The following is a 25,063-nucleotide window of genomic DNA, read 5'->3' as shown; positions in this document are numbered from 1 at the left end:
CCTAAAACTAACTTTACCCCGCTGCTCCGTTCTGGTTGTGAAAGTTGTTGGTTATTGGGTTATTGAGTTGCTGGCTGTTCTGTTCCATTCTGTTATGCTCTGTACAGTTGTCTTAGAACCCAAAGCGCCTCTTGAATAGTGTCTGAAAAAGAATGATGAATATTACATCAAATTAATTGTTTCATGTTTCACGGTAGCCTAATTGGTGTCGATGTATCTCGTTATACTGAAACTGAACTATTGTTTGTCAGTTTTCATAAAACTATTCATAAAGAGTAATGCAACTATTACTTTGAGCAGTTATACTGTGTCAGTTGATAGTTAGATCACTGTAATGAAATGATTAGTCAAGTCACCTTTATTTATATGGTGCTTTTTACAATACAGATCGTTTCAAAGCAGGGTTTCTTTTTTTTCTTTCTTTTTTTTTAAAGCAGCTTCACAGTGATTACAGTAAAATAATGCAACAACGTTTGTTTCTGCTGTTCAGCAGATCTAGAAGAAAATAGCTCCATAGTCCAGCTTAAGTAAGTTCAGTGATGATTTATTTTTTGTTGCAAAAAAGTTAATTTATTTCATTTATACAGCCGCTCTGGAGAAAACAGTGATGTCATCGTCCGTCTCAGTTCAGTGCTCATATAATGGTTCAATGAACAAATGGCCTTATTGTGTTGTATTCCAAGCAATTCGAAAGTGTAAAAAAATAATATATATATATATATATATATATATATATATATATATATATATATATATATATATATATATAATCATTGGTTGTTGTGAGTTTTGACATTTGAAGTCTCATACTTGAAGTGATATCAAAAAATAAAAAAACCTTCATAGCCTTAAAAATGCAGACCTTTGACAGTGCCCTTAATGTTATTGCCTTCACTACACACTTTCTGACTATATGATTTGTTGTAGCTGTCTGTGAAAAAAATAAATACATTGCGTCACAGAGTTTATTCCACTCAAGCTGTTTTGATTAGAATTGTTTTTGGAGACTGTCACATTTGAATTATTTCAATTATTTTGATGTTTGCAAACTATATTGTGGTATAATAAATGTAAAGCATCAACCTTTTTTTGCATTTCTGTAAGAAGGATTTAGATATAGCCTAGCTTAACTAATAGCGCAATTAATAGCCTAACTATCAAAAGCTAATTAGAATTAACAGAACATTATTATCATGCCTTCTTTTTTCAGATTAGTAAGATTCATCTTTCATATGTTGTGTTTTAGAGACAATTTGAGCAATATATCCAAGATGCTTTGGTGGAAGATTTCCATGAATGATCAATACACACATGGTGTGCCAAATAACACCGGCTGCAAGAAAAACGCAGTAATGAGTGAACTATATCGCCACCTGCTGGCAACATTGAGATTTTTTAATTCTTTTTAATTTATTTATTATTATTTTTTAAATGATGTGCTGAAAATCACTACTACAATGGCCTGTGCATCATCAAGTGTGGCGCAAACATTTATTTTATACATTTAAATAGATATTAAAGAGCCAGATTGAATAGCCCTGATGTAAGTGTTGTGGATGTGTGGCTACATAAGCGTTACACACAGAGGAACAAGCTTGAAGAGGGAGGGGACATCTTTATTCATTGATCAGTAAAACAATTTGCTCAATGAATGAGCAACGTCCTCTACAATAAACATCAGCATCATCATCATCATCATCCAAAGTCTACAATACCAATTTAGCAGCAACATGTTAACATGGGGGAAACAGAGTGGTAACAAAGTAGTATCATTTAGAAAAAGTCACAGTTTTTCTTTCTATCTGTATCATTAAAAAGGATTCGCAAGGAGGATATTTTAAAAAGAGGTTTATTGACGGCTATGGACGCTACTGTTATTTTTTTGAACTATGGCATGTGCTCTATACTGAATACATGGGGAGATTTTAACTATACATTTAAACTCTAATATAAAGCACGTCTGTGTCACCATACAAATTTTTAGGAGATTCGACAAAAATATACAATGTTTTCACTTCACATTTGAAGATTTATAACACCACTAGGTTTTTTTTTTTTTTTCTCTCTTTTTTTATGGTAAATACAACAGTCCCATTGGTCAAACCAACCAAATGAAGGAGACACAACGTTAGTTATTCTACTCAGTAAGCTATGAGTGATTTAAATTGGTAAGAGGAATATAAATTAATATATATTAAGAAATTCCAACTGTAACTCCAGGGAAGCAAAGGGCTATACCGAGTATAAGTAATGTGACGGTATTTTTGATACAATAAATACACATGGTTTATAATGTGGCAGAAGAGAGCGTGTGTGTGTGTATGTGTGTGTGCGTGTGTGTGTGTGTGTGTATGTGTGTGTGTGTGTGTGTGTGTGTGTGCGTGCGTGCGCATGCTGGAAGAGATCATCTGTGTACACTTCGTGGGGTAAGGTGTGTGTGTGTGTATAGAAGCAGCTATGATAGTGTGTGTGTGTGTGTGTGTGTGTGGTAAACTGTAAGGAAGTAGGAGGAGTGACCTCCTCTCTCAGCGAATCCCCCTGCAGTCTCCATAGTGATACTTTATCTCACCTTCACAAAGTCCAGGTGAAATGAGTTACGGCAGTCCAGAAAACCGTGTAAAAGAATGGCACAAAGAAAGACACAAAAAAGTGAAACGTGTCGTCAGGGTGTGTTTGCTTTCCATTCTGGTCTGAGGTGATTTTTTTCCAAACAAAAAAACAAATATAATCAGAAATGTCACAGTACCTAAAATGATGGCAAATAAAATAAAAAACCCTCTAAAATCTATTTTTTGTCTTTTTTTTCTCCACTTCATAATAAAAAATAGGTTTGTTCTTTATCTTACAGTAATCCATTATCTCCTTTGAAGGAAAAAACATTAGTCCAACACTGACAAAAAAAGGTAAAACAGGGGACTTCAAACAAGGGGGGAGGGGTGTGAGGATGTATTTCTTCTTTTTCGTTTTTAGGATGGACATTTTGTGCAGCCACACTTGACGACCTTTTCCACCTCCTGTACAAAAGAGGATCCGTCTGTGCATTGGAAGGTGTATTTCCTGCGTTTGCTGCGGAGAGGGGCGCAGCAGGAGGTCCCGTCCCCACAGCTGCCCCGACACTCTAAACGGGAGACCTTCTCTGTGCTTTGGCACGCTGCGTAGCCCTGCTGCGTCTGATAGTGATCTCGGACCCGTTCCCCCCGACACGCCATCTCTACAGAGACAGAGAGAGAGAGAAAAAGATTGAGCACTATATTGCATATATAGAATATCAATCGTGATGTTTTTCATGAAATTTTTACTGAGAAATTGAAAGGTAACTCCTAAGAAAATACAAAGTGTGAAAGCAGAAAAAGGAAGAGGAGAGACGATGGTTGTAGGGACTGCAGGAAATATGGGTGTCTCAAAGCTTGAGGTTTATTAGTGACTCAAGAAAGGAAGAAATTGAAGATGAACACTAACATGCATCCCTCACCTGGCGGACCTGAGTGGGGTCCACACCGCTTTCAGTAGCAGCTTGAAGGTTACAGGAAGTTTAAAAACGAACGTTAGTAAAACAACAACAATAATAGCGTAGGATTAGCTCCTCACAGGGTTAGCATTTCCACAGCAAACTGAACAGAGGTTTAATGAAAAGCAAAACTTAACAACATACTGTGGAAGCATTAAAGACTTTTTTGAAACATGCAAGCACAAGTTCCAGTACAGGTGAGTACCTGTCTTCATGGTAAAAATGAGACCATGCATACGCTGATTTAAACGTGAAATAAGGGACCACAGGTACACATTTTTACAGTTTCCAGGTGACATGACAACTAGTGGTGATAAAATGCTACGACTTTTGTTTCCTATTGAGAAAAATAAAGAATAGAGGAGAAGGTTATTAGAATATTTAGAATACAGAGCACAAGTTGTATGGAAAATGTCACATTTGTACCATAAATTGCATGAGTAGCTTAAATGCACTGTAAGTGCCATAAATTATTTTAAAAAATGCTATAGTCTCAAATTAAAATTAAATTTTATTATATTACTATACTGGCCAACACTAATACGTCCACCAAGTCTATAATATAGCCTATTAAATTATTATCAGTTTATAATATAATATTTTCAGCCTACTATACTGTATAATAAAGGGCCAATGTAAAGGGCCAATATTAAGATTAATAATCTTTAAAAATAAATAAATAAATAAAACACAAAAAACTATAATGGTAGTAGTGATTTTAGCCATTATAATGTACATGTACAGTATGAAAAATTCAAATATTGAGATTTTCAAAAGTTTACTTCTATCAACGTTATTAGATTAATGATTTTAAAGATGAATGTAAAGTGAGCAATAGATGACAGCAAAGGTAATTTTAAAATTACAAAAATAAAAAAGGAAATGAGCATGAGCACAATTAAAGATCAAATATCGACCAATACCGATACATTTAAAAACAGCACAAATGTCCGATAACAGATATGGTAGGACTACTGATACAGTGTGCATCCCTAGGTAAGGTTTAGGGAAAATACTTTCCTGTTGCTTAATTTAAAAGTTGATAAAACATTATTTAAAAATGTTTTCACCTTATTAACGCCTCGGCTGTATTGGAGAAAATGAAATCACTTTCAGTGTTACTTAGTGGACATTTCACTTGGAAACTGCAATTTCTTGTAGCCACGGCAATATTTTTCAAAAACCTACTGTATGCAATGTCACATTTTTCTCATGAGATCAGGTTTCATTGAAAGGTTGAACCCACACCGCCGTACCTCTATCACAGCTTTGCCCCGTGTAGCCGCTGTTGCACTCGCAGTAGGCTTTCCCCAGCCCAGACACGCGACAGCGCCCGTGTTTACATGCTATGTACTGACAGGGACTCAACTGCTCCTCTTCATCACACAATACACCTGCAAAGCCTGGATGACAGCGACAGCTGTACGAGTACGAGTTTATGGGCAAACAGGAACCGTGGATACACCTGAGACAGACACACACACAAAATGACAAAAAATTTGATGTCCACTCTACTATAATGAAACCTGTGTGTGTGTGTGTGTGTGTGTGTGTGTGTGTGTGTGTGTGTGTGTGTGTGTGTGTGTGTGTGTGTGTGTGTGTGTGTGTGTGTGTGTGTGTGTGTGTGTGTGTGTTTTTCGGTCTCTTACTTGTTTCCGTCACATGGGTTGTTGATCTGCTGGTCACACAGAGGGCCAGTCCATCCGGCCTCACACTCACAGTTGAAGGAGGATTGTCCGGTGGCATGGCACTGCCCGTGAGCGCACACACTCCGCTGGCAGGGCTGGCAGCCGGGCACCACCCCCTCCTGCAGCAGGAACTGAGTGAGGTCCTGGAGCTGGTCATTAATGTAGAGGTTTCGGATACAGCCGTGGAAACTGGAGCCGTTCCTCCCGGAGCTCTGACGCAATGAGGCTAATCCAGACTGCTGAGGAATTCCTGAGAAAAGAGGAGCTTATTATTTGATTTTTGAGAATTGAGAATTGCTGTGAACTAATTCTGGGAAGATCCAGAGTTAGAAGCAGACCTAACCAAGTTTCAAAGTGGCCGCTGTGTTGTACATACCCCCAAGGTAAAGCGGAGCAGGGCTGGGAGCTGGGCTGGGACTGTTGGCAGTGTTGATGGATTTGGGGCTTCCTCCATCAATGGACAGTGACAGAGACTGATCCTTTGCCACCAGCTCCACTACATGAAAACTGCCATCATTTATCGTCTCAACACTAGGGAGAGAGCAGAAGTGAACAGTGAGGGTAATTTCAAAATAATAATATATTAAATCGGGGTCAATCATTTAAAAGGGGTCATGAATTGAGAAATCAAAATTTCTTTGATCTTTTCCCATATAAGAGATCATTATACTATAAACAATTTCAGCACATTCTGTTTCAGAACCTCCAGTTTCAGAACCTCCAAATAACCTTGTTATTCCAAAAACAGCTCTTATTGAAACCAAGCTACAAAAATTTTGTCACATTATTACGTCATAGTGCGACGAAAGACCTCCTCTGCAGAAGATCAACGCCTACTTCTACATCATTGCCTCTTTAGCCCCGCCCACCGATTCACACACGCCATGTAGTAAATACTCTCTGAGGATAGCCTCTGAGGATAACAAGACTCTTTGAAGTGCCAAGATGGGGGAAAAAACTGTCTTTGCATTGCCTTCCTTGTGATCCTAACATTAAGTGTGGATGAACTTTATTTTGAACGAAGTTCCAGTCAGATCGCGTCAGTAAGACTGTTCATTTGTTCACTTCGTTTTACTGTGGATTTGTTTTTAAACAAAACCATTCGGTGCAGGCTTTTCAGAAAGACTGAAAATAAAAGATGATGCAGTGCCGCCTATATTGGATCTGACAGTAATGTCGCAACACACAAGTCTGAGTAACAGTGTTTTTACCATGTGTCACATGTATCTTTGTCTGATACAGATCGTTTGATATTTGATACAGTATTTATACTGTAGCGCCGCAGTCAACCTGTGAAATGTTGTGATTTGCTGTTCTTTCCTTTGCTTCGCCATTTAGAGAATGATGCTTCTGCTTTTGTTTTTGTTTTGATCTAAGCCAATCGCTGTAATCCTAAATAAAAGCTTCGGTGAATGAATGAATGAATGAAGAATGAACAATGAATAGCATATAAGAATGAAAGTGCGACAAACAATGGTACATTCATTCATAATTTTGTTTACATGAAACACCGTAAATCATCCTTTGTCAATTCTAACTGTTGTAACTCCATGTATTTAAATATATTTGCCACAACCAAGACTTATAAAGCATATGTAACACGCATAAATGTAACCAGATATTTTTCAAAATCGAAATTTTTCAAAACGAATTCACATGTGTAAATTTGGTGGGGATGTTGAAAATTACTTTAATATGCAAAACTGTTTTGAATGCGTCACACCCATCAAAACAAAGTGTTCGAAAGAGAGGGTCAAAAACAGGATAGAAAGTAGCCTATTACTTCTAAATCTTTTTTGATGTAAAAATCTTGATAACATTATAAGTGGACCTCAAAGAACATTAAAAAAATAATAATAAAAAATAAAAAAACAGTTGATGACCCCTTTAAATTGATTAGACTTCATAAAAAACTAAATTCTTCAGAAGAAAGATTTTTCCTCATTACTGTTGAGAAAAAAACAAGCTTTTAAGGTTTTGCTTCTACCAGAGATCTTCAAAAGGAGTCTGTGACCCTTTGCCAACTACTTTTTGATCTCAGTCTAATTTCAGTTAAAAATGTAAATAACTCAAACCAAACACATTAAACCAAAGCTAAAGTTGAGTATAAAACGGCAGTTGCGATATTCTTTTCCTTCTTATTGTGATTTGTGACATATATCCTTGAAACAGCTTCTTAAACAAGAACAAATCCAGACCGAGACTTGATTTTGAAGAAAAAAAAAGGTCAATTTCGATTTTATGGTGACTTTAAAATGTTATTATTGCTCCCACATTAAAATATATACAGTAACATTTAATTCTAATGTATTTGTATATCATTCCGAAAATAATGATTATTTTAATGACTTTGAAACGAAACCATCATAACTGTATGTAAATACAATAATATGGAAATATGCACATTACTATAGGCTAAAATGCAACCCTGAATTTTATAGAGAGAGATTTTGAGAGAGAGAGAGAGAGAGAGAGAGAGAGCGAGAGCGAGAGAGAGAGAGAGAGAGAGAGAGAGAGAGAGAGAGAGAGAGAGAGCGAGAGAGCGAGAGAGAGAAAACGTGTCACATGATCCTTCAGAAATCAATCTAATAGGTTGATTTGGTGCACAGAAACATTTCTTATTATTATCAATGGTGAAAATAATTGTGCTGCTTAATATTTTTGTAGAAACTGTGATACATTTGTTTTAGAAGTCATTGGTGAATGGAAAGAAATAGAAAACTATTGAAATAGAAATATTATGTAACATTATAAATGTCTTAGCCTGGTTGAAACCAGACCATTCTCAGTAGTAACTGAGTTATGGTCTGGCAAAGCTTCATTAATAACTCATTTCCAAAGGGGCGTCACCAACGGACGTCGCTCAAATGCCTCTGGGCGCAATTGGATAGACCTACAACCAATCAGAGCGATCGTCATGTGTAAAGCCATATGCTGCGTCCCAATTCGCCTAAGTTACACTACGCCATAAAAGTATGTACTCTTTTTGTGAAGAAAAGGTATTTACTTTTGAATGTGTAGCAAAAAAGTAGGCAAGCTTTGGGAGATATTACTTTGTCATCTTTATCGGACGGATCTGTCGCGTTCATCCTGTCACGTAAACTGCCCTGTCAATCATCTTGTCACAGTTAAAATCCTCTATTAAATCTAATTTAATTTCCTACCGTTTCGGAGAGAAATGTAGTAGCACGTTCATCTGCCAGTGAGTCTTTCATGGAGACTGTCCTCATGTGTTTGCAATTTTAATATAATAATGCATTTAAAAGTAGCTGCACCTGGCCTGCGCAATTGGATAGACCTACAGTAAAACCAATCAGAGCAATTGTCATCGTGTAAAGCCCACCTCAACGTTTCTGATTGGTGCCGCGATTTTGACGGATTAGAAATTGGCTTGAATGGGCTCTTTGCCAGACTACTTGCAGAGCAAATCTAAATTTGCCGGAAGTTGTCTGGGTTTTCCCAGGCTATAAATGTCTATCACCTTTTTTTAAATGTAATGCATCCTTGCTAAATAAAATAAAAATGACTGATCCCAAACTTCTGAATGGTATATGGAGTCTGGAGTAAATATAATGAGATGTATTGATAGATGATTGTCCTGGTCTTTATTTAGCATATTGTAAAATATATAGTTCCAACTCTAAATTCTGAGTGAATGAGCTGTTGTAAAATGCCTACAGTATCTAAATTGTGTGTGTACCTGTAGATGGCAGATGGAGGATATGATCCAGAATCATAACTGACTCTCAGTCTGCCTCTGTAGAGCTCCACAGCGATGTGTTCATTATCTCCTTTATACAGCAACACCCCATTATCCTCATCTGTGGCGATCTAATACACGCATACAGACCACATGAGTGTGTGCATATGCATTTTTGATGAAGAATTAACAATCTCTCACTCACACTCAAAAACACAAGCAGAATGATCTTTTTTATGACATGTACCTGTAGTGATATATTGGCCTGTTCTGTAATGAGGTTGGAGGGGATCTGCAGGAACGATTCTCTGTTGATGAAGTTGACGCTGACCAGCCTCTCACAGTGCACGCCCTCGTAACCATGGAGACACTGACACACAGGATCTGTGTCCTTGACAACACACTGTGCACCGTTGGCACAGTCATAGTGGTCACACGGACTTGTTCTCGGCAGGACCATTGGAGGAGAGAACTCGCAGAACAGCCCACTGCGCGCGCACACACACACACACACACACACACACACACACACACACACACAGTGAGACACGTATTCCACATGGTGATCTCTGTTGATCTAGTGTGTTTGTGTATTCATGCTCACCTGTATCCTTCTGGGCACACACACGTGTAGCCATTCACAGCGTCAATACACTGAGCCCCGTTTTTACACTTATTATCTTCACAATCATCAAAATCCACCTCACAGTGCTCCCCGGTGTAACCTGGAGTACACTCGCACCTACACAAACACACACACGTGTGTCACATTTAACATTTAAAACTCACATCTTCATCTTTAACTCCAATCATTTCAGGGCTGCAGAGTCATCTTCAATATAAATATACTATAGTTATGCCAAAATACCATGTTACAAGTGTTGTTACTAAGGCAAATCCATGGTGATTTGTGCATTGCCTTCTAAAGTGGATTGCCTTCTGTGGCAAAGTGTTTCTCCTGTTCTCCATGTTAATGCTGTTGAGAATGTCAGCGCTGTTTCATCAGGCTTTAAACTAGTTTAAATCACTGAGACATTTGTGGTTGATAACAGAATTCTTGACTGAATTCATCATCAATTCTAAGGCGAATTCAAACACTTCTTACTGAATCAGCGCTGTTAAGCCATAGTTTTATAGAAACCACAAATACAGTAGTTACTTTTTACTATAGTAGTGAGTAGCCATGAAGGGTTTTACCTGTGGTTTCCATGGCAAATTTTAATAAGATTAGAATCCTAACTCAGTCGCACTGTCAGAATATTAACATTTTGCCCTATCCCTTAATGAGAGTAAATTTGCATCTGCATCCCAACCCAAGCTCAGTGCTTTCCTGTCAAATGTGCATTTCCCAGAGACTAAAATAAATAAATGAGGGTCTTTAGCATAGAAACGTTTGAAACCCCCTTTGCTAGCTTATAGATGCCTCAAAGCAAATAGCCGTGGACTAAAAGCCACAAAACTTACTTTAATTGAAAGTAAGTCAAAGTGCAGAAGCTATGTTTAAAAAAACACTTTTAGTAATTTAAGGTCCATCCAACTAGGTTTGGGGTCTAAAATTAAACCTGAACATGCCAACATCTGTTGTATGTTCAGTGGTGCGGTTGGAATCATGCTTCTTTTTTGTCAAATAATATACATACAGTATATGAACAGTGAAATCTATTGTGTTGTGAGATTAGACTTCTCTAATTACGAAAGTTTTAGTTACTTAACCCACTGAAATTGAAGTTCTTTTGAATGAATTTACACACACCCTAAAGCGCTACATAAACACATTCATCATCCCCTCGTATCGCATCATATCATATTTAAAACACCCCCCTCCAACTCATTTTTTATAGTAAACCCAACAGGAGAGCTGTAATTGAATATCAGAGCACAAACATAGAGCAGAACCTCAGAGACTCCAGCTGCATTCCACACAGCTCTAGTGTTGTGTTAACATCTGCACCAATGGGCATAAAAACACACAAATGAACTTATGTGGTCTGCTGCTCACACACATATCAGCAGAGAAGGAAACACACACCTGATGTTTTCTAACATGGCGATTGTTTTGGTCTGGTGGAGAGAGGGATAAAATAAAATATGAGATGAGAGAAGGGGGCGTCTGGAGGAGAGAGAGTGATGAAACTGAATCCAAAAAGGTTTTGGATCCAACAGGCTTAAGTGACTGCAGAAGGGCAGTTTTTATAGGCAAGGATTTAAACGTCTGAACAGCACTAATGCACTGGAGTCAGAAGAGTATGCAGAGACGTTGTCATGATATGATTGGTCAGTATATTATAAAAATAGACCAGCATTCAAAAGTTTGTGGTCAGCAAAAAGTTGTATTATTGTTTTTTATTGTAAGTCTCTTTTTCTCAACCATTTATTTGATCAAAAATATAGTAAAACAGTAATATTGTGAAATATTATTACAATTTAAAATAACTGGTTTTAATTTGTATATATTTTAAAATATGATTTATTCCTGTGTTGCTCAAAAACATTTCTTATTATTATCAATGTTGAAAATAGTTGTGCTTCTTTATATTTCTGTGGAAGCTGTGATACACTGCATTCAAACGTGTTCAACGTTGATAATAATAATAAATGTATATTGAGCAGCAAATCAGCATATTGGAATGCTTTCTGAAGGATCATGTGACACTGAAGACTGGAGTAATGATGCTGAAAATTCAGGTTTGCAATCACAGTTATATTATATTTTAAAATATATTCAAATAGGAAAAAACTGTTAAATTGTTATAATATTTCAGAATATTACTGTTTTTACTGTATTGTTTATCAAATAAATGCAGCCTGGTTTAGCATAAGAGACTTCTTTCAAAAACATTTTAAAAATCGTTATTATTCCAAAATTTTCACAAGTAGTGTGTATATATATATATATATATATATATATATATATATGTTTATGTAAATATTTTACACATATTTAAAAAACTAAGTGGAATACACCTTTCTGCTTGTGGATAGTTTATTTGCTATTAAGGGCCTTGAAAATGAAATTCAAAACTCAGAAGTGCTTTAAAAGATTTGATGCTATAAACGTATCATGTTTTGCCAAACCTAGTGATAAATTCAAGTATATTTTAAACACGTTTTTTTTTCAAATGGACTGATAATAACCTGTGAATCTGTTTTTGTCAGTATGTTTCAAATGATCAAGAATGTGGATTTATTGTTTGAGGCTGAGTCTATAACACAGATATTGGGGAATTTAGTGACTTACATGAAGCCCTTGGCGGTCAGAATACATTTTGAGTCGTGCTGACACAGGTTCAGCTCTGAAGCGCAGAAATCCAGCTTATCTTCACACAGCTCCCCTGCACATACACATACTCATTATGAACAGTCAGAAAGAGTGGGAAGAGTATGAGTTATCATAGTAGTGTTTACTGTAAGAAAACATGTTGCATCCCATTAAACCAGTAGGAGTGTGTTTGTAGTCTCAGTGTAGAAGATGACAAAATACCAATACTCTGAAGAACAACGATACAATACACCTCAATTGACAGTGTACCAGCAAGGAAAAAATGTGTGTGTGCATTTCACACTTCAGCAAGCACAGAGGACGCACTAGCCAGAAACAGCAAAGGAAAGAGACAGACAATGGGAGGATGAAGTGAAAGAGAGTAAACTAACCTTTCTCCACCTCATTATTATTAGCAGCTAGTAGAAAAAGAGAAACAAGTAGCGAGAGAAAGACAGGAAAACAAAGAAATACAGAGGACGTGTTTGACATGTTAGCATGTTAGCTCAAGCAGCACATTTGCATGTTAGCATCAGACCGTTAAACACATAAAGCACAGAGAACACCGAGCATTTTGCGTGTGACTGTGTGTGTGTGTGTGTGTGTATGTGTGTAAGTTACCTGTGTATTCAGGTGAGCAGTGACAGGTGTAGTTGTTGATACCATCCACACACGTGGAGTTATTCTCACAGTCATTATCTTCACAGTCATCGATGTTTATCTCACATTCGTCGCCCTCAAATCCATCTGGACACACACACCTGAACATACACACATAACAACTGCGTAAGACTTTTTAATCCTTTTGAAACGTTTAATTCTCTCAAACTCTATGAACAGTACTGATATTCTATAATTGTCTATAATTGTTTGTTTCTGTACTACTAAATTTCTCTTATAGTCCATAATTTCTCTTATAGTCCATTGTTCTATATATTGTGGTTCCTACATACTGCATGGTTTGGGTCCCTCCTTCAAAAAAAAAAAATTCCTCCAACTATTTCTTCCCAAAATTGTAAGAATGGGTGCTTAGAAATTATCATTAAATAATCTCTCTTCAACAAAGATGCACAATTTAAGGTATCATTAATGTCCAAAGCACAAACAGGATGAGTTTCATATTTAAGCTCACACTATAAACACTATACAGTGCCTCATTCAATTAAGCTGGTTTGAATTCAGATAAGAAATAGTGATCCTTGTCTTGGCGAAAACCACTAATGAAACAGGTTAAATCTTACATTTATGATTTATGATGCTTTGCACTGAGGAGAATACATTTAACTGTTATTCATATACAGTACATTATCAGGTTCCAAATTCATGCCATTGTTTGAACCCAAAGTTGACTGAATATTTGAAAGCACTACAGAGCAGCAGTGTTTTCGCTCTTTGGGAAATTGACCTATGAATGGCTTACTTATGGTTGTCTCATTAAACTGGGATAGAAGAAAGTATTTTAAGCGGCGTGCGTGTGTGTCTGTGGGTGTATTACATTACATTAGCTAATCAAAATGTAAAGCAGAAGTTCTCAAATGAAACTCTTCTTATTCACCAATACAAAGGATTTATTAGCATTGATCAGTGTATGACTACAGCTGAACCTGAGCTCACCACACACACACACACACACACACACACACACACACGTCTCTGCAGTGTGTGACCACAGAAAGGCCCTTGATTGGATGATTAAGTGCATGAGTGAGCTCAGATCAGTTTCAGACACTTCAGTCTGATTAAGACAGATTAGACACACTCTGTCCATAAAGTATATTCATTACCGGAGCAGCAGGGACACACACACACACGCGCACGCACGCATCTGATCATTTACTCAATGTACCAAATGAAAGCCACATTCAACAGGGCCCGAATACAATAAAGAATCTCTTTACTGGCCTCATACACATATCAGTTGTAATTTCAAACAGTTCAGCATTTTCGTGATGATGATCATGAAGGTCGGTCTCACCAGTGAGTGTTTTCCTCTCCATCCTTTAGATGACAGGTGCCTCCATTCTGACAGGGGTTACTGATGCACGCATGAATTGGTTCCTCACAGTCTTGACCCTATATGAACATGCATGTTGCATTACATACAAACGTTATGCAAATGTTATGTAAACTCTCAATGATATTTTTCTCCCTATATGACTCCAAGCCCTCCTTCAATGTAAGGTTATCATATATATATATATATTTCTTTTTTTTTTGTTGCAATTTTATGCCTGCCAGGTGAAAGGTCTGCTGTCTTAGAAATGTAATTTCTTAAACAAACCACAAAATCTCGTCTTGTACCATTGTAGCACAAAGACAGTTGTGTGTACGAAGTAAGTTTAATACCTAGGCAAGACCACTAATGAGATATTCTTGTTTGTGTTTAAGTTTAAGTGAGTATGTACCTTAAAACCATAAGGACAGGTGCATCGGTAAAAATCAACGGGATGGTTACTGCAGGTTCCATCATTCTTGCATGGATTGGATAAACAAGGGTTACATTTAGCCAAAATGTTCACATCCACTGGACCTATGTAAAATACAGAGAGAAAAAGAAATTACACAGGATGTTATAAACAAACAAATATATAACAAATATACAACCACAGACATAACAAACACAGATAGGATTGAGCAGGTAAAGTGTCACAAAACTAAAACAGGTCAAAGGTCACTTTAAACCCGAGGAAAGGTTTGGGTGGCAGATAGAGGGGGCCGGGGTTTAAGAGCTCACACTGGGCTCTGATTGGCTTCCTTACCTGGCACCGGAAAACCACAAGTCCCCAGCACCTCTAAAAATGTACCAATCAAATCACATTACTTACAATATTAACATATGAGCATTTAAACTAGAGTTAGTACTAATGCCCTCTCCGTGACAGGATGAGTGTCTCCGAAGTGCACGGGTGGGTTTACCTGTGCATGTGAATTTCTTAGAGGGTGTAGTCAGCAGTAGTTTGTCAGTCATCTCTCCAGGACCGGTACAGCGTGCGATTCCAGGCTCCTTGTAGCCGCTCTTTACCCAGTCAGAGAGCCACTGCATGTGACAATCACAATACAGAGGGTTTGCTCCCAGAGCCCTGCAGGAAACACACACAAGAATATATTACAAACCTTCTCCAAAAAATTTGTATGATAAAATAATCCGACATCAAACATGAAATGAAATAGCGTTTATTCACTAATTTTTCTAAAGCAACACCTTACAACAGTGACATTAGTGGATAAAGTTTCATAGGGAGCTGTCGCTCTTCAGATCATCAAGTTTTAATAGAGCATGAGTTTGATGGCGGGTAGTTCCTTCATGCTGCTCTGATTGGCTGTAATTACGATAATGCCCACCTATCACATTCATAAGCCTAAGGGCCAGATTTACTAACAGCTTTTGGCGTTAAAAAACTACAGTCAGGATTTACTAGACAAGCAGCGAAAAAGTAGGACAGAAAAGGCGTTATTTTTGCGGCTGACCTTATTGCATATGCATTTGTGGGAGTTTCCCTTTCAGACACAAAATATATGGGAGGAGAGTATTTAAATGAATCACAAGGTGATTTACATTATTTACAAAGCATGTCTTAAACCAGACACTAATTTGCACTGCTCTTGGTAGTTGGTCTTTATGGAAATGATCCGGCTGCATCTTGTGTTCTTTAATTTGCGTGTCGTCAGTAGATCACACGCAGAACTTTCCACTGCCATCGGCGCTATTTTAGAATTGTGTTTGCGCACTAATTTGCCCTGTTTAGTAAATCTGGCCCTTAATGTGTCAAACGTGTGGAAATTAATAGAATAATTATGGAGTTTACACCACATGCACCTGAACATCTCTACTTTTGGTTATTTCATGACACACAAAATGGTCTCTGAGTGATCAAGCTGTTTTTAGAGGCCTCACAGCAAGGTTAAACATTTGACATAATATGCTAAATATGCTTGTAGATATATTATTACAATTGCTATTTTTGAAGCAATGTAAAAAAAAAAGCAAAAAAATAAAAAAAAGCACACACTTGATGTGACTTTCATGCGATTTGGTTTTAATAAAAAGTATTTTGATATAACCATATAACAATATTATGATATTGGCTGCTTGACAGTGCCCTGTGTAAGGTAATGTGTAGATTTGTTCTACTCGGCTGTCAGTCATAATTACACTTGTGAAATTGATCCATGAGAATTATCTAAAAAAAAAAGGTCATCGTGGGAGACCAAGGAATCAACCAATCTGTGGCTGTAGAGCCCCAAGTTCAGACAAAGAAAGTATTTCAGTGTGTCTGTGTGAGAGTGAAGAAAGAACCAAAGTACATCCAGCTGTCAAAACCTATTTGGTGCACTCATAAGTGCCTGTGTGTGTGTATGTGTGTGTTCATTCTGAGGCACTTACAGGTGGGAGAGCGAGGACAGATCTTTGAAAGCTCCATCTGGGATCACAGCAATATCATTACCATGAAGAGACCTGCAGAGAGAATAGAGAAATGAAGCCATCCAAGAGAGTCCAAAACATATAAATCAAAGTCTGATAGCAAACACACACACACACACACACACACACATCAATAAGGTACTCACAACAGGCGCAGAGATTTGAGGCCGTCGAAAGCTTTTACAGGAATACACCTCAGTCTGTTGTAGCTTAAAATTCTGGGATGAAACAAAAAATATTACAATACTTGCAAAAACATATATTTACACAGATGCGTCAGGCCATACAAACTCAATAAATAAATAAATAAATAAATAAATAAATAAATAAATAAGCCAAGTGGATTTTGCAACTTCCGAAATAAATTACTGAAATAGAATAAAGATAATACGATAATTAAATTATCTTTAATAATAAGTTAAGAAAAAGTGTCTAAAATTCTATGGCAAAAAAATTACTCATTCATGCATCTAAATTTAAATCATATCACAGCTTTTTGGATGAGCCGGGACTACCACAGCATATACACTTAAGTGCACATATAATTTCAAGAACTATAAAATTCACACGTGAAAATCACACACGCACAATGCACAGCTAAGAACATACACAACCACACTAGTGTTTGCACAAAAAACACACACAGACACACAAACCGAAGCCATAAATCATGTTGACACTCACAGGGTGAGAAGCTCGGACATGTTACTGAAGCTGTGGTTGGACAATGTGCTGATCTGGTTATTACTCATATCACTGCAAGAAAACACACATACATACATACGCACACACACACACACACAAACAAAGGCAGAGTGTTATGAGCCACGAGAAAATCGGACACTTAAAGCCAACATTTACGTTACATACCAATAACAAAATGTTGCACACAGCATTAAAAAGAAAAAGATTATTTATATTTAAGAGGAGCTGTTTTTATACTGCACTACAGTAACTCAATCAAAGCCAAACTGACCAGAGGTGAATGCAGTTTTACTACAACCAGGGATGAAATATTTTTGCATTTACTGCAATGCAGGGATGAAATATTTAAAAATTTACCCAAACTGCAAGGAATTACATATTTCACTTTACATTACATAGTTTAATGCATGGCAAAAGACAATGCACACATGTGAACTTCCATGTTAGGACACTCAAGATGGCTGAACTTATTATCAATGCAGCGACCTTTAAAACTGCAAACAGCAAACACAAAGCATGTACAATAGTTATGCGTTAGGCTTAAAGTCATAATACACTATACAGAAGCATTCAACAGCCTTGATGCATCGCTTCACTCGAATTGACTTTTCTGTTCGGGTGTGATTTATAAGCCAATTTGATTTGCATTCATGAAAAAAAAATTACAATATGTTAAAATATAATAAACCTACAAAAACCATTTTCAGTCTTATAAATTATTTAAAACAATATTTCAAAGTCTTTGATCTTTTTTATGTGCATAAAATAACTTTTGACTAAAGAAATTAGCAATCACTCATACTTAACTCGCAGTCATATTTAATTGATGAGTTTGCATATTTGTGTGTATAATGATGGTTGTTCATTAGTGCTTAATTCATTTGTTATGTTTGGTGAAGTTGGGATATAGAGGATCACTCTCATAGTGCAGGAAATATGTGCAAAAGCCACACACAAAAATTCCCCTCAAAATACAGCTAAAAACATTTGGATTTTCTGGCATTGGCAGGATGAGAAAATGGATCAAACACCATATGTAGAAGCTAACTCTGTCCGTTTAAAAGCGCGAGGGTCTGTTACGACTGGCTAGTTTCAAAGGGGCAGGGCCCTGATAACAGTAAACTATTTGTGATTGGGTGACTCCAGAGAGGGCTGTACCTACATGAGAGTGAGGTGTTTATAATTGGATAGTTCCAGAGGGACTTGCGTGAACTGGTTGCCATCGAGATAGCTATCAGAAAAAGACAAACAAGTTATTACTCAAACACAGAGGAAATAGCACATTAGCAACAGTGTAATGGAAGAAACTTCAAAGACGTATATACAGCAGCCGTGTATTGTTTCAGACATCAAGTATGTGTTTTTGGAGGCAGTTGGGTTCATAAAAAGGTGTGCCTGGATCAGATAAGGGGATTTTTGAAAATGGCCATTTATCATGAAATTGCTGTGAGGTTTGAGCTCATAGTGTGCTTGTGTACACTCACAGTTCTGTAACGTCTTTAGGAATGCCCTTGGGTAAAACCTTTAGTCCTTTATTACTGCAGCGCACCACCGTATCCAAACACGAACACTCGGCAGGACAGCGAGCCAGGGGTGAACAGCTATTTTCATCATTACCTGCTGACACACAAAGAGAAAATTAAACTTCATCTTAATGTTCTCATTTCAGAAGTAAAGCATAATTAAATTTGAAATGAGCTTTTCGATGTCCAGATTTGCCAGGATGATTGTTATTGTAAGCTTGTTTGTGTAAAAGAAAGATAACACTGAGCTATGCTCAAGTTAACAAAACAGATCTTATCAAAGCCCTATTAAGAGCTAGAAACAAGATCTTTTTACACCCCCACGCACGCCCATAGCCGTACCGTCTTCGCAGGCAAAGTCTTGTATGGCTACATCTTGAATAGGGATCTCCTGAAGAAAGTAGGGGCTCTGACAGCGGGGGTTTCCTGTGACAATCCGTTTCTTACGGAGCCATTCACCCAACCAAGCCAGGTGACAGTTACAGTTAAATGGATTGGCCAGCAAGTTCCTGTGGGATTGCATAAAGAAAAATTATTTAGCAAATCATTCTACAAACAAATGCTGTGTTCCAAAACCTAATGAGCTGCCTACACTCTTAAAAATATGGGTTCAAAAAGGGGGGTTTTCGCAGCAATGCCATAGAAGAACCATTTTTGTTTCCTCAAAGAACCTTTTCAGTTCTTAACAGAATCTTTTTATCATTATTAAATTTGAAACAGCACTGGAATAAAAAAACACTTTGTTGTTACTGTGGGTCGATACTCACAGTGTGGAGAGGGAATGTAGTGTGTCAAAGGCTCCCGGGGACATGGAGGTGATCAGGTTATCATAGAGGGAGAGCAGCCTCACCGAGCTCAGACCAGTAAAACTACCGTTATTGACACAGCTTATCTTGTTACTCCTCAACATCCTACACATGACAAACACGCACATAATCATTTAAAACAACCAGATGATATTTGGTTGGGAACACACAGACCAATGTGCCCACACCTGAGAATAAAATCATACCTAGACATTTTTTTACAGTATCTGCATTCACTACCCTGACATTTTGCAATGTTCCTCAGAAGAAGGAATCATATTAGTAATTCAGTAAGGAGCTAATATGTACGTGCATGTTCAATCGAGTGTGAATACTCACAATGTGCGGAGACCGCCGAGGCCTTTCAGCATGCTGTAGTGGACGCCCTCTAAGCGGTTGCTGGTCAGAATGAGCTCATTCACTCCACTGGCCCCCTCAAATGTGCCCTCCTCAATATCTGTGATCTTATTGTTACTAAGGTTTCTGTAAAACAAAGCAAGTTGCCATGGTAATTAAAGTACTCTAATGATGGTCATTTATACTGTATGATGACAGATAACAAAGACGGAGAGAGACTTACATTTTGCGCAGTTGAGGAAGCTTCTTAAAGATTCCTGTAGCCTCCAGCACTGTAAATTCATTATTGTTCAAGCGGCTGCGTGGAAAACAAATCAAACACACAACTTAATTAATTAACCCTTAAACACATACCTCAGGTCTTTAGTGACCCGGGACTTCATTCACTACCCTCCTCCTCATTCATTTTTTAAAGTTAGACATCAACCTTCTTTAGTATGTCAATTCATTATAAACAATATAACAAGAAAAAAATTATATATACAGTATATTTAAAAAAAAAAGCCTGTTTTCAAATTCATTTTTTTGTAAAAATGTAATAGGGTCACTAACGACCCAAGATGTATAACAGTGTATGTATGTTTTTTTTCTGCACAACAATTATTGAATCTTTAATGACTGAAAAAGTGCAATTCACATTTATTCCACAAGGTAGCAATGTCTGATACACAATGATGAAGTGATGTTTCACTCATAGTTATTCCAGGCAGAAAACAAAAGAATAGGAAGTATCATCAGCAAAACTTGAAATGTCTCAGCGATTTACTGAAGAGCAAGTGCTGAACACTATCAAATATTAGTGTCACAGTCACTTGATGGTGGATCTGGTGAAGAAGCTGTCAGCAATTAAAATATTGATTTTGAAGATGTTAAAAATGATAGTTTTGAGAATATTTTTGAGATCGCAAACGTGAGCCAGATCATGCTGAATGTACTGGGAAATGAGCTCTGACGAGGACAGTGATGATGGTATAAAACATCTGCTCAAACGGAACCCTTCCAAGCACCAAAAGGTAACGAAATATGCTTTATTTTATTCTTCTGTAGTTGTTACTCTAATATCAGGAGAGTTTTAGTTTTAGTTCACCCAAAAAAGAAAATTATGCCATCAATTACTCACCATTTTGTTCCAAACCTACAAGACTGATTCTATTTTTAATAAAACCTGAGAGTTTTCAAGCTCTCCAGTACTTGCTTCACACATGAGACAGTGATGACAGAATTTTCATTTTTGGATGAACCTTTACAATGAGAGAGAGAGCCACTCACAGTTCTGCTGTATATTGAGGTATGTGGTCTGGGATCTTGGTGAGCTTTTGTCCAGAGCAGTCCACTGTGGTTCCTTCACAGCGACATTTCTCTGGGCAGGCCAGGTCAGCGAAGCAATCCCCACCTAGTTTCGATCGGTAGTCTTCCACACCTATACACATAACCATACACACACAAACACACACACCATTACACACCACACAATCACAAAAAAGAGTGTATGAGAGGAGAGGACAGATAGAAAGAGAGAAGGAGATACGTAAGTTTAAAGAAGTTTGGGTGGAAAGGTAGCGTGGTAAAAGTAAAGGATCACTGGTAGGGAGGACATTAAATGTTAATTGTGCTAGACAAGAGGAAACTCAGTTATCACCATGGCAACATGCTATCGGTATTATCACTCTTAACGACACAAAGTCATGCTGACATAGTAGCCATGACTTTGGAGTGTTTTGCATACATACACACACACACACACACACACACTTATAAGGGGGACAATACACACATTCTTAACAGCACATCCAATGACAATGACAAAAAAACATTCACACACACACACACACACACACACACACACACACACACACACACACACACACACACACACATACGTAGTCTCTTGTTGCTTGCCATGCTGTAGATGCTGCAAGACCTTCCATGGTGCTTGACAGAACCATGTATTAGTCCGAGTCTGCAACCACATGGTTAGATCAAGCACAAAGGAAAACCCCGCTGAATTTCCTCCACAAGACACACAGAGAGAGAAAGAGAGACAAAGAAACAAAGGGTCGAGAGATAAAGAATGAGGTACTACTTTGTTTAGCTGGGATAAACTAGTAGGAATGATGGAAAGAGAACAGAAAGAGGAGAGCTTCCAGGGGGGGAAAAGAAGAAAGGAACAGACGAGTGTGGCAGGAACATTGCAGTTATTGTACAGTAAATTAACACATGAACCAGCGGTTATACGCACAGTCAAACGCACACACAGAGACACATTCAATTCACATCGTGTGCTCAATAAACCTGTGAGCACATTTTCACATATATTTGTGTTCCTGGTCTGTGATTGGCTGGGGTTGAGGTTGAGGGGGAGGGGCTTGTTGGGTGACGTCTTACTGGTTTTGTGTCAGTTACTTACACTTATTGATATGATGAATCCCTGAGTGTGTGTGCGAGAAAGGAAGAGAGAGAATATGTAATACACAAACACTCAAACACACACTGACGAATGCTGGAAAACCCGTGTTTTTAGAACCATGCCACCGTGTGCAATTTGTGAGCATGCGCACAGCAACAGTGACACTGATCAGGCTGGTGACAACAAATTAACATTAGAATGAAGTGCCATTTGTTTGTTTGTTAGCTCATCTAACAAATTACTGTAAAAGCCACCATACTGTATTAGTAATTTAGTTTAATACACAAGTGCCAAGTTCTTAGAAATAAACTATTTTTGGGTTTTTGGTTTTAAACAACTTTATATAGTTTTTAAGAATAGCTTGAATTTAATTACTCTAAAAATGTCATTTCATACACACCCTGAATACATGTGTACACAACATTCAAAAAGTTTTAAAATATAGTTGTGTATATATATATATATATATATATAGAGAGAGAGAGAGAGAGAGAGAGAGAGAGAGAGAGAGAGAGAGAGAGAGATTAAACATTTGGGTTCATTACGTTTTTTTTAAAGAAAGTATATTATTATATATTTTATTATATTTCATATAAATGCAATTTTTTGAACCTCCTATTCATCAAAGAATCTTGAATGTATCACAGTTTAAAAAAAAAAAATTAGCACAACTGTTCTCAACATTGCTAATCTTAAGAAATATATCTTACGCACCAAATCCGCATATTAAAATTATTTCAGAAGCATCATGTGACACTGAAGATTGGAGTAATGGCTGCTGATAATGTAAGGAATAAATGACATTATAAAATATATGAAATTAAAAATAAATTATGGTGAGCATATGAAACTTCTTGCAAAGACTTTAAACAAATCTTATCAACCCCAAACATTTGAATGGTAGTGTATATGTCAGACATACAATATAAGATAAATGCTAAACTAATTAAGGTTTTCAGTTCAAGAATTTCATTATTTTAAAAGACATTCTTCATTATAATATCAGGATAGTTTTATCACCCTGATATATGAATTTTCAAAACAACAAAATTAGTTTTAATCAACAAAATAAAAACAGGTTCATAATAGAATAGTTATATTCCAGTCATTGTGTGTATGAATGGCATTTTTAATGTATTTTTTTCTTTTCTTATAAATTAGAGAGTAAATAATTATTAGATTCTGACAAAAAATAACATTGTCATTGACCATGTGCTACACAAGAATACAGCACCATTGTAAGCAGCTTTTCAACAGCAAAAATCTCAGCAACTTTTGGTGCACAAAAGTTTTTTTTCATCTACATTATAATGTGTGTGTGATTTGCGTGCATTAGTGTCCAAAGGCTTTTATGTAGTACACACACAGAAAAAATGTTTAGCAGTTGAACATACCTGGTATAAAGTATTGCTCTTTAGCTATACAAAGAAAGATATACAGAGAACTGAGAGGAGAGCTGTGTGTGTAGATCAATAAATGAATATGAATATTGATCAAGAAATCCTGCTCATTTATAACCCCACAGCGATCAATACTCAACTGACAGACAGTAAACTAATAATACCCACACACGCACACATTTGCATTCTGATTCATAATCTGCTTAGACAGGAGAAGATAACTCATTCTGAGACCATTGGAACTGCGTATATATCTATATAAGTGAAAGCTGACTAAGATGTTTTCACCATTACCAAAACACATTCTCACTGACACCGAAGTCCACTGTTGGGAGCAGACAGGAAGAGCAGGATCAATTGACTTAGCGTCTGTGAGCAAGTCTGGCAAACGACCTATAAAATACCAATGCCAAATACCAATGTGCATGTGTGTATGTACCTGAACAGCGGAACTTTTTGCTCTTGATCTGGCCGATGCGTTTGTTCGCAAGGCGGCGGGGACTGGTGCATCGAGCTCCGCTGGTCTCAATCGGGTTGTCTTGCAGGTAGTCAGCTAACCACTTCAAATGGCAGTCACACATGAAGGGGTTCTGGGCCAGATGACTGATAAACAAAATTGTAAAAAAAAATAAGAAAATTGTGAATGACGGTGATAGTTAACGTGTGCAGTTTCTTGACTAACCAAAAAAGTACATTCACATTTTTACTCCTAATCTACTGATCAGCCTGAAATATGACTGTATGAAATGTATCATGCATGGCCCTAATATTCTATACCAGGGTTCCCTCAAAAATAATGATCCAAGTGACCTATTTTCTGACAATATAAAGGCAGCAATGTATTTTCATGCTTACAGTCATATTATCATTGTGTGAAAAAATAGTATAAAAAGTAAAAAAATAAATATGGCATTATAAAGAGATGTTTGCAAAATCATATTTTTTACTTTGTCTTATCTTTTTTCTTTTTTTTCTGAAATCTTAATTACAGTAGAATGTCAATCATTTTTACTAATTTTTCAATGAATGTTACTCACAGAGTTTGGATGGATCGGAGAGAAGAGAAGGTTCCCTTTGCGATGGTCTGGAGTTTGTTGTCATAAAGCGACAGAAGATTTAGATTCTGCAGGTCTTGGAAAGAATCTACACGCAAACAATTGATCTTGTTCGCATTTAGCAATCTGTTGGGATAAACATTTGCATGTGACATTTTACACAAATCTCTCAGGCAAGCAGAAAAAATCTATACATGCGTATTAAATTGAGATATTACAAATGGCATTTACA

At 37.1% G+C, this 25,063-nt stretch overlaps 1 protein-coding gene across 6 annotated transcripts in view; it reads right to left on the bottom strand.

The window, feature by feature from the left end:
- Window positions 1-1,595: 1,595 nt before the first annotated feature.
- The window catches only part of slit2 (slit homolog 2), a 72,469-nt gene continuing 49,001 nt past the window's right edge, over window positions 1,596-25,063 (bottom strand). Inside the window, exons 13-38 of one of the 6 annotated variants that reach the window (XM_082165547.1) lie at window positions 24,814-24,957; window positions 24,216-24,379; window positions 23,771-23,794; window positions 21,239-21,389; window positions 20,193-20,267; window positions 19,952-20,095; window positions 19,574-19,717; window positions 19,149-19,315; window positions 18,768-18,903; window positions 18,446-18,514; window positions 17,263-17,334; window positions 16,725-16,796; window positions 16,540-16,611; window positions 15,072-15,235; window positions 14,561-14,685; window positions 14,131-14,228; window positions 12,777-12,916; window positions 12,135-12,228; window positions 9,501-9,638; window positions 9,144-9,384; window positions 8,897-9,027; window positions 5,573-5,727; window positions 5,158-5,446; window positions 4,765-4,973; window positions 3,473-3,513; window positions 2,986-3,211 (exon numbers count right to left, since the gene is read on the bottom strand). In XM_082165547.1, coding sequence (XP_082021673.1) covers window positions 3,119-3,211; window positions 3,473-3,513; window positions 4,765-4,973; window positions 5,158-5,446; window positions 5,573-5,727; window positions 8,897-9,027; window positions 9,144-9,384; window positions 9,501-9,638; window positions 12,135-12,228; window positions 12,777-12,916; window positions 14,131-14,228; window positions 14,561-14,685; window positions 15,072-15,235; window positions 16,540-16,611; window positions 16,725-16,796; window positions 17,263-17,334; window positions 18,446-18,514; window positions 18,768-18,903; window positions 19,149-19,315; window positions 19,574-19,717; window positions 19,952-20,095; window positions 20,193-20,267; window positions 21,239-21,389; window positions 23,771-23,794; window positions 24,216-24,379; window positions 24,814-24,957 — 3,352 coding nt within the window. In that variant the 3' untranslated portion in view covers window positions 2,986-3,118. Of the gene's footprint in view, window positions 3,212-3,472; window positions 3,514-4,764; window positions 4,974-5,157; window positions 5,447-5,572; window positions 5,728-8,896; window positions 9,028-9,143; window positions 9,385-9,500; window positions 9,639-12,134; window positions 12,229-12,776; window positions 12,917-14,130; window positions 14,229-14,560; window positions 14,686-15,071; window positions 15,236-16,539; window positions 16,612-16,724; window positions 16,797-17,262; window positions 17,335-18,445; window positions 18,515-18,767; window positions 18,904-19,148; window positions 19,316-19,573; window positions 19,718-19,951; window positions 20,096-20,192; window positions 20,268-21,238; window positions 21,390-23,770; window positions 23,795-24,215; window positions 24,380-24,813; window positions 24,958-25,063 lie in introns of all 6 variants that reach the window. The other 5 variants (XM_082165542.1, XM_082165543.1, XM_082165546.1 and 2 more) reach the window with 5 other exon arrangements.

Source organism: Leuciscus leuciscus (genome assembly GCF_965113295.1).
Source record: "Leuciscus leuciscus genome assembly, chromosome: 3".
NCBI classification, from domain to species: Eukaryota; Metazoa; Chordata; class Actinopteri; order Cypriniformes; family Leuciscidae; genus Leuciscus; species Leuciscus leuciscus.
The sequence above is the reverse complement of the archived record's forward strand: the minus strand, read 5'-3'. Positions and strand labels throughout refer to the sequence as shown.